Source organism: Centroberyx affinis, unplaced genomic scaffold (genome assembly GCF_046629955.1).
Source record: "Centroberyx affinis isolate AG114_WGS23_722 - 3 ecotype Tasmania unplaced genomic scaffold, CSIRO-AGI_Caff_v1 ptg001775l_1, whole genome shotgun sequence".
NCBI classification, from domain to species: domain Eukaryota; kingdom Metazoa; phylum Chordata; class Actinopteri; order Beryciformes; family Berycidae; genus Centroberyx; species Centroberyx affinis.
In genome coordinates, this window is record NW_027280168.1 from 449373 (window position 1) to 460062 (window position 10690).

The 10690-nt window shown below is 43.0% G+C and overlaps 1 protein-coding gene across 1 annotated transcript; it reads right to left on the reverse strand.

The window, feature by feature from the left end:
* Positions 1-6241: 6241 nt before the first annotated feature.
* aqp10a (aquaporin 10a) lies at positions 6242-10464 on the reverse strand. Its single transcript, XM_071529225.1, has 6 exons — positions 10417-10464; positions 8953-9079; positions 7992-8129; positions 7751-7869; positions 7430-7647; positions 6242-6880 (listed from the first exon to the last, which is right to left on the reverse strand). The coding sequence occupies exons 1-6, from the start codon at positions 10447-10449 to the stop codon at positions 6670-6672; spliced, it is 846 nt and encodes a 281-aa protein (XP_071385326.1). The 5' UTR covers positions 10450-10464; the 3' UTR covers positions 6242-6669.
* Positions 10465-10690: the final 226 nt, after the last annotated feature.

The window sequence follows — 10690 nt, forward strand, 5'->3', positions numbered from 1 at the left end:
AGCAGTTCATTACAGCAAGTATCAACAACAACACAAACATTGCCCGGTTTAGGCATTACGTAACCACAGAGCCTTCTACGTTGCCATGGCAACTGCCTCTGCAGGGATCCCACAGCTGAGTGAGCCGCTCGATGAAGAAACTGGGTGCCATCTTGGATCTGAGAGCATCAGAGAAATAGAGCCGGGTCTGCTATGAAGAGCCAAGGTGGCTCCTGCAGCAGTCCAGTTTCCTGTGTGTTTTGATGGGAGACGGGACACTGCAGTGGGCAGGGCTGTACAGGCGACTGAGCACGTGCTGCGTGAGAAGTCTCGTGCCGACACGTTAAGACTGCCAAACACACACTTACATACGCTCATCTCTCTCGTGCACGTGATGTCTTCGGACAGTAAAAAGGTGTTTAACATTCCCTTGATGTTGCATTGCACCAGAGTGGATACACACACACACACACACACACACACACACACACAGATATACAATGTCCCACAGAAGCCTATATCCAAAGCAAGGTTGTGTTCTTCGTAGGGAGACTGAACCATTTTGACTAATTCAGTTGATGCCTCCTGCTTGTGTTAAACTTCAGGGCCTCCATACATTAAGCTGCCAATGATGTAAGAATTAATCTAGGATAGTGTAGAATACTGGCCAGGTCATAAAGCATTCCTGCATTTATTTAGATAGCCTAGTACAGTACAGCCGAGAGACAGGGAAGATGGGTGAGAGATGGGATGACATGCGTTAAAAGTGATGAGTAGGATTTCCATCCCACAACATTGCGTGTGGTTTGCACCTTCTGGGAGCCCCCCATCCCACACAGCCAGCCATCACTTCATTATTCAACTTATTCAAATCTGCACTTTGTGCATCTGCCCCAGCAAGTAGCCTACCCACGCAGTCACATGCTTAACCCATCCGATAGGCTAGGCAAACAATACTAAAAATTGCTCAATGTGCAATAAAGATAGTATATAACTTTATGTGAGAGGGCAAGTTTACAATTAAACTACAAATGTATCTACATGCAAAGCTGGGTGGTGGTCTGGCATCTGGCATTGAGACTGTATGTGTCTCCATTGTCTGCATCACGTCCACACTCAGATCTGATTGCACTTTCTCACGCAAAATTCACACAACTACGTATGTCACTTCCTCCACCAGTGTGTTTGTGTTTTGAATGAACCAAGGGTGCGAAAGATGGTGGCCACTTGTCAAGTTGCGTTGTCAAGTAGCAGAAGGCTGTTTTATGCAACTGCTGTTGTATGGATGCAGGAACAATGTCAAAACTGGTGAAGTATTTCCACCTACATATTGTATGTGGGTTAAAAATGTGATTGCATTCATACTTCCATATTTACAATACTTATGCTGTTTGGACGATCAGATTACAATCTGTTCTCAATGCGGCCTGAGTGCAGTGTATTTTTAAGCTCTATCTGACTACAATCTGATCACCCAAGACTCATGTTGATGCCAGGTGTAAAGGGGGTCTCTGAAGGCCCCCTGAGCTTGGCCTCGCCTGAAAATCCTCAGCCTTTTCCCCTGTTATCAGTGTCCCTGTGCACCGTAGCCAATTGAGCCACCAGGACACCCCAACACAAATTAAAATGGCTCACACGAATGCACAAGTGATGAGTGTGTTTGGTGTCTTTGGTCTGAGGTACTGACCTGGAGGAGGCTTCTTTCTGAACATCTCCACTCTGCCAACGACCTTCTGCTATGGCCCATGGGACTGTCTGCAGAGGGCAGAGGAAGGATGAGGAAGGGAGGTGAAGGGGACAGTAACAGAGGAGGAGTGGTCACAGTGATGAAGAGAGGCAGGGAGGAGGGAGTCAAGGCAATGAGGAGGACACAGGACAGGAGGGGCGAGGGATGAGATATGAACTATAAAAACAGATACTTTCTCTTCTGACACATAGTGAGAGAGGAACTGACCCCTCTGTACCAAACCAGACAGTGAGAAATATCTGCCCTCAAATACACCTGTCCTATTTCGTGATGTCCTTTTTTTTGTTTACCACAAGCATTGTTCACACATCCTGTGAGAAACAAACATTTATTTGCCTCAAGGGGAGAAAGTGACATTCAGTCAGGCATTGCGAGTGCTACACAACAGGGCAACGACACAGACACACAGCATCTCTGGTCTGTTAGAGCCCTAATGAGGAAATGACATTCAGTAGAGCGCTGCATCCGCCTCTGTGGCACACAGTGTCTGGGGACTGGTGGCTCTGGCCAGATCCACTGTCAGTCTCCTATGGTGACTGACTAATGAAGCGGCACTTTTCCCTGCCTGACTCAAAATGTAGCAAAGCATTCCCTATACAGCCTCTCTTCTCTTCTCCTCCTCTATACTTGTCTCCTCTCTTTTCTTCTAACTGACATATTAACACACCTCACTGCTTTTACTTGCTCTGTTTTATCTCAGCAAAGTAATTAATTAAGTAAGCAGAGAGATGAGACGTGAGGTTGGAGAGGCGTTCGTGTAGATGCTGTGTACATACTAGACGGTGGTGCACAGTATGGCAGACAAAGGCTAGAGGCAGCGAGCCTCCAATCAATACTCCTGAGAAAGTGCTGCTCTCTCTATGGGAGATGGACCGATCAGCTTTCAGCTATAGTTTACAGCGCTGTCTTTTGCTCTGTCCTACACTCTGTCTTTTATTGCATTTCTGCTCTCTACTCACAGTCTATACTACTTGCAACCTATTCTTTATGAATCTAATAGAGAATGTAGAGTAATAGAGAGAGAGCAGCCACTTGCCATGTTCTCTCACTTCCCTCCTCTCCTCAGTCTATCAGTTGTCACTTCCCTCCCTCTGTGTCTCTCTCCATCTGTGGCTGGCGCCTTGTATAACCCCATAGACCTGCAGCAGTGCCCTTATGAAATAAAGCTGGCAGCCTGGGGAGTGAGAAACACTGGGGACACGCTGAATATCTGAGCTCCTTTCTTGGCTTCTCGTCAAAATTCCTTTCATCTCTCACTGGAGTCTGGCAGAAGAAGTAGAGGATTTGGAGCAACAAAAATCCCTTACGAAATGTTTGGCCTTGAACTACAACTACAACTTCACAACTAAAAAACCTTAACAAAAAAAAAACAATCAATCAATCACTCTAATATTCTTATAGGGACTTATAGTGTGGATATACTGAGTAGTGAGTTTATGGTGACCTCATTGAACTTTATGGTGCTTTTTAATTTCCTATAGTAATCACTGTGATCTTGCTGTAATAGTCTAATAGGGGCTGATAGTCTTGCTGTGATATTTGTATGACATCTTTGTAAAACGTATGATTGGATTAGCTACTATAGTTCTTTTTCATAAGGGTGAACAGAAAAGGAAACTGAAAAAAAAAGACTAGGATAACTCTTACAAAGTTAGGCTATCATAAAATTTATCTGCCCTGAAGCTGTGACCATTCTTCAAAAGAAATTAAATTTACGCACCACAAAGTCCAAAGCTCCATTTAGATATTCAATAACGTAAATGCAATTAGAGTGGTAGTGGTGGGTCGCTGGCTAACTTTTACTGTGAGTTTGTGAAAAGGTAAAGAGTACAGTAAGTTCTTTACCACATTGGTGGTGATTTGAAATCCCCTAAGAACTGTACTGCATGCGCTGAGGTGCATGCATGCATATTATGGTGCAGCAAGATGAGCTCAACCACTTCACAAGGCAAACCGAGAGACACATCAATATTTTCAGCTGATAAAGTAAGGCTGCATACGAAACTGTCTGGCCATACAGAACGGGGGGGGGGGCAGCAGACAACCGCTACTACAGCTAGGGAACAAAAAACAAAAACCTACCTTTTCAAGTTCGCTTTATAAATGTGTTTCTGATGGCGACATCCTCGCTGCTTCTCTCGCCGAGGTCATGTTGAGGTTTTGGGCTTGTAATTGAGGCGAAGTTGGCCCGTGATATAAGGCCACTGAGGTGGGAGGGTGAAGCACAGGCACTGGGGATGCGCTGTAGACATCGTGGCGAGGTGAGGGAGCGTTTGGCTTCAGCCAGGGGAGAGGAGAGAGGAGGGGCCGCACACCTCCACCACCTCCTCCTCCTCCTCTTTCACCACCTCCCCCTCCTTCATCACCACCTCCTCCTCCGCTAGCAAACTCAATGAGGATTTGACATTTCACTCAGCATCCTATTGATGTTTTCCTACGCTCACTGGTTGCAGGCATATTGCTAAACTTTTTTAACAAGTCCATGTCTAACTTTTGAGATATTATAGGCCTTATCTTTTCTTTTTTCTTTTTTTTTAATACTCTGTTCTAAACCACTGAACATTTCTGTTGCTTTTAACAAACTGCCTGAACCTATAGGCTACTTTGCCCTTTATTCACATTTAGCGCTTGTGCTTTGTAGTTGTCTCATACCGCCCTCTACTGCCATGCCAGCATCATCTGCTCCAACATCTGTTCACTGTTCAAGGTCGCAACATCTGCATTGCCCACCCTAACGCAATATCACTGTAATATTTTTATGGGAAATTATAGTGCATGTGTTAAACTCTATATTAAGTATAGAGACTATTCTCTATTTTCGTGAGAGCATAAAAAAGAACATTATGCTGTCAAGCCAAGACAATTAAGTCACTTTTCACAGTTTAATAGATTAAAAGTGTAAAGCAAAAATCTACCCCAAAACAACATTCTTTCAAAACAATATAGTCTTTAATCATCTCATGCAGTTCAGTCTAAATTCAACGCAACAACAAGTGACACTTTATTGTGCAGCTCTAATTTGGAAAACAATTTTAGGGACACTGACAGAGTACAGGTGATTTTCCACGGATATTAGTACATTTTCTCTTTCTGAACTATTAGCACTTGGCTATTATGAAGCTCATTTAATTATAAAAGGTCAGAGAAACACTTTTGAGTCCAGGTTGTCCTTTTTGGGGTTGTAATGAGAACTTTAGCTCTTGTTAAATGCTTTGGGAGAGAGAGCTGTTCATATTCACAAATGCCCAATCTCAGGGGTGTTTGTATGGATGGTTGTATCACTGCTTGAAAACGTGGCTGCATACAGAGCTATGGTTGCATAATATAAGCCACTACATGGAGAAGAATAATGGGAGGAGCACAATGTGGAATAGAGGTGTGGTCAGAAATAATACAGTGGGAAGGAGGAGAGGAGAAAGTCTTGCATTTAAACAATGTTTACTTTTTCTTCTTCTTGCCCTATTTTCTCCATGTCCAGCTGGGCGTCCTTGGGTAAAAGTATCAGATGACGGATACTCAGTCAGCTTCACAATCTCCAGAGCAGCCATTTTGTTCCCGAGGCAGAGCCATTTGGGCTCCAGTCACCGACCAGGAGGGTAAAGCTTTATAAGGGATGACAGAGGAGGGACACGCTGACGGAAGTGTAGAGACACCACAGACATCAGAGATAAAGAATTTAGAAAGTCACATGGCTAAATTGTTTATATAGTATTAGGCTATTTGATTATTTTTGATTTATCTGCAAGATGGCAAAGTTTGCCTTCATAAAAAAATAAATGTGTAAGAGAGGGTAAAGGTGAAATTTGACCTGATCCACAGAGACATTCCTGATGCTGAGGTTGGGTGGCAAAGATATGGACGGTGACAGTGTGACCTGTCAGGTTTCATTGTCCGTAATACGTGATAGCATCTGCCTGTATCACACACACTCATTTGACCTAGTCATGAGTATAATCCAGATCTACTCAAGAGACCAAAGCAATCTAAAACACTGATGAAAGGAATGGACACACACTGAGGACACACTCTCTCCACTACAACCCAACACACACAGTTACGTCAGCAAACATATGCACTTGCCACCAGGGTCAAAAAGAGAACAGGCTTCTCTCGTTTTCGCCAGCGAGTACAAAATAAGAGAAATAATATGACAAAGTAATAGATACCAGTCAACTGGAGCCCACACACCACTACGTGATACAACTATTGCTCTAAGGATTTCCGGGTAGATACAAGCAGAAATCATGCAATTTTTTATAGATTATGAACGTGAAATCCTACAGTGAGTTTAAGAATTTTGAAAAATGGAGGGTGGCTCGTGGGAGAGTAATGGCTGCATTAGAAGCATTAGCTTTCATTCTGAGTTGGGCAGAGTCCAACTCCAATGCTATAGAGTAACAAAATGTCAGTCTTGACTTTCACAGCGGTTCATGAGTCCATCTTGCTCACATTCACACAGAAATGAACACGCTCACATTTTTCACATTCTCAGACTATAATTTATTAGATCAGCTTACCATATGCTCAATATTTGATCTTCAGTATTTCATATACAGTAAATGCAACTCAAGTATATCATTTACTATGAATAAAATTGTCAAAAAAACACATCACATGAAACTGAACATGTGTATATACAATGTAAACAGCATTATCATGGAATCCATATCTCCTTTAGCTGCCTCCACCATACTGGCTATCTGTGTGAGAAGCTCACAAACCTTATCATATACAAAGATATCCCTGTCATTTCATCTGTACAAAGCCATTGCTAGGTATTTGCCTCTGCTTTCCCATGCAGATTTCTATAATGCCACAGAGCCCTTTAAAACCAGAGTACTGTCAGAGTACTACTATTCTGTAGTCCTTTTATAGGGTCATGAAGGTTGAAATCCAGCCTGCCTTGTGAGACAAATATACATATATTTTCATAACAGTAAAGCTTAGAAATGTGCCATCTTAAATTCGACCCCATGTTCTTGTGCTGTGTACGTCTGCTTGCTGTCTTCAGTGGTGTTGGAGGGGGTGGAGAGGTCTGTGGGGGGGTCTGGGTCCGGCAGGTGCCAGTGGATGAAGACCACATACGTCAGAGTACCCAGGACGCCTCCTATCAGCGGGGCTACCAGGGGGACCCAGAACCAGTAATTGTAACACCTGGAGAGCAGACACCCAGAACGACAGGACAAGATGTTTCAGGCATACAGGCATAAGTGTATGTCCGTAGGCTGAGTGTAATATTCTGCAGCCATCTAGACCTCTCTGATCTTTATTTAAATAGATTAGTGCAAGTTCAAGGAGTACAGCGTTTCAAATTGGAAAAGCATAAACAGACTGTGGCGCCATGAGGAGACCATGAGCATAAGGTCACATGAAGCAACAAACACCAGATCTTAATCAGATGTTCTGTAATAAGCTGACACATTAGTGTCCAGAGGGACAAGATGTTCCTATCGCTATCCTATTGCAGTACACAGTTCCTCTAACTGTTGATAACCTCTGACAAACATGGCTCTGAGGTAAGCAGACAGAGACCAATAGGAATGCTACAACTGTCAAATCCTGTTCCTTTCCATGTGTCATTACAACTGACTGAATTGAGTAGCTTCATCACTAAGGCCTGTAGTTTGTTTACTAAGAAACATGCATTCTTAATTTATTTATTATCAGTGCTATGTTATGTGTATTGTATGATAAGATACATACGTGAAGACCTCCTTGCCCCAGCCTGCAGTCAGTGTGAATAGACGTGGCCCCAGGTCTCGGGCAGGATTGATCGCCCCGCCGCAATTAGCTGACATTGACATGGCAATCCCCAGGACAATCACTGCTACTATAGGTGGAATCAAGTCTGGGGGGGCGGGGGTATTCCTCTTTTCACCCAAACAAAGGATGCACAACATCAGCATGCCAGTGCCCACTACCTGATAAAATATATATAAAAAACAAACAAACAAACAATTGTTATGAATGTAGTATAACAAAAGCAGCAGCCTTACTAATGTTTACACCAATTCTCTGACTGACCTGGTCAAGGAAACTTCTGCCGAGAGAGATGTACTCTGAGGGATATGTGGCGAATATTGATGCGGTTTCATTTGGGCCATATACAGTCAACACCCCTCCACTAAACTCCATTATAGCATCTGAGACAGAAACAGAGATAATCATATGTAGCAAACAATCATAACAAACTGTACAGGAATATGTATATGCATATATATTTTAGGTACGTGTGTAACTCTGTGTCTGTGTATGAAAGACTGACCATAGTAGACCAGGTAGACGAGTCCTGAAGCCATATATGCCCCCAGCAGCTGGGAGAGGGAGTAGGGCACCAGCCGTCCCCAGGACACATTGCCCAACACACAGAAACTCAGAGTCACCGCTGGGTTCAGATGGGCACCTACAGCAGCAAGACACAGAGAGAGAGAGAGTCAGGGGGAGAAGAGGAGAGGAGGGAGGAAGTCAGAGGTGAATCAGACAGAGGGGGAGGTGATGAAAGATCAGATCATGTGTCAACTAAGAGTAGTAGGAGTATTCTTGTAACACACCTATATTAATCAGTGAGGCTGTGAGTGTGTTGAGCAGAAGACCTTGAAAAGTCTTGCTGAACGAGGTCTCTCTGCCTGTGAGTCCCAGTCACAAGAGTGATAAATCTGGAGGGCTCAGGGACGGCCGGCCTTAGATCAGTGAGTGACTGCAGTAATGGAGCAGCCATAACTCACAGAGTGAGGCAGGATTATGGTTTCTCCTATTGGATTTTATGTTCATCTTTCAGTGTTGCCAGCTGAGTTTGTGGGCACTGACCAATTTGTATTAAACAGTGGCAATAAAGCCAATGTAACACAGCGTTGAGCTGACTAGAGGTTTTCAAAGTGCCATTAATGTTGTGTTAAGTCTACTTGTTGATTTCACAGTGAAAGCTTTTATGCTCAACAGACAGAGGGATGGGAGGAGATAAACAATAACAGTGGATCAAATAACTGGCAAGTCATTATCTACTTCTATTTATGTCTCTGCCTGGAAGTTTTCATTAGTCTATTTCTGCAAATCTATTTGTTTGTTTTTTGCAACAGTGATAATCTGTGTAATCAGGACATTGCTAAGTGAGGACTGAATGACTGACTGACTGAATAAATGGACTGAATAGATGCTACCCTACTAAAAAAGAAGTGAATGAACAAAAGAAGTGAATAAAAGTTGGTTGCTGTTTTAGCGGTGTGTACCAGTGATGCCCTTGGTGAGGTACATGGCTGACATCACGCCCACAGAGAAGGCCATGTTGACTGACAGAAACTGGCCTTTGGTCTCTCTGCTGGTCTTGACCTGCGCTGCGGCTGAGCAGCCAAATACCTAGACACCAGACCAGAGGGAGAGAGAGAGAGAGAGAGAGAGAGAGAGAGAGAGAGAGAGAGAGAATGGGGGGATGAGGAGTGAGGGAGCGAGATGAGAAGTCAAGAAAGATATCGTTAACTACAGAGGAACAAGGGAAATGACACACAGAACAATCCTTCCTGTAGCTCAGACACACACACACACACACACACACACACACAGCATTTTAGTAGCAAAGGTCACTTCATACACACACAATCAAACATACACAAGTGTATGTGCACACACACACACACACACACACACACACACACACACACACATATCTTTAATGGCTTACTTGCTTCCTTGATTAATTATTTATAAGATGAAACAAAACTTATCAGTTCATCACTGAGAAATTTGTGGTCGTCAAAATGTAATTAATTTCATTCCCCATAAACTCAGACTTTGTAATGAAACTGTCCACTTCTTATCTAAATGGCCCTACGACAAAAAATATGACTCCTCACACATTAAGACCTCCCAAGTAAACACACACACATGTATTATACGTACTCGCCTTAGGCATTCTCTGTGGAAACTTTATGGGCTATAAATTGTTAAATAACAGTCGTGCATTATGTGATTATTGTATAACAAGTTCATGTTAAACTCACTTATGGTGTCATACCAAGGCCACCAAGGTTGTAGGCACACATTGCTAGATGACAACAATGAAATTAATTGTAGAAGGCCTTTATGGAGCTTTTATGGGCCATGTTAATTCTATATCTTAAATGTATCATTTTTATCATCATGCACATCTTTGCACATCTTTATGTTGTCATGCCTGTATTATGTTTTTTTTTTTTTATGCATCAGCTGCCAATGGAATTTCCTCTCAGAGACAAAACAAGTGAAATGAATTTAATTGAATAGGAATAGAAAATACTCTCACCACTCCTACTCCTACTTGATTATAGAAGGTGCTTTTATCATTAATTTTTAGCCATGTGGCTCCACACACTCAGTCTGTCTAAAAACGTACCACTAGATGCAGAATGTCGTATTAATATTAAATTAAAATGAAATTAAGTACGAAATCAAGATAAAATCTTTCAGTAGCCTTTTCAATGAATTTATGCAAAATTAATACATACTACATCAATCAAAATTTGGCATAGATGTAATCTCTATGGTAATCATCTCTGCGTTGTATTCAAAGCCGATTCATCAGTACTGGCACATTTTTATATTCTTATGATGCCCTACTATTGCCATTGATCAGAGAGATTCTGAGAGATTTACGGAGAACCCAAATGGTTTGAACCCTCAAAATCAAAAGCAAACTCATACAGCCACATGCCACTTACCAGCAAGACGAAGGTTCCCAAGAACTCGGCCATGCACTCTCGTACCAGGGGGTTCGTCACCTTCAGAGGCCGGCGCTTCACCAGCTCCTTCAAGTGGCCTGAGTCAAGTCTAGTCATCCTCCTCCTCCTGTCCTGAACTCAGCTGGCCCCGGCTCTCTGACTGTCCTGACCTCCCCGTCTGTCTCCCCTCTCTCCGCTGTCAGACAGACCACCTGCCTGGCTCTGCTCTGCTAACCAGGTTGTCTGTCTGCCTGGGAGCTGAAGTGGAGCTTTT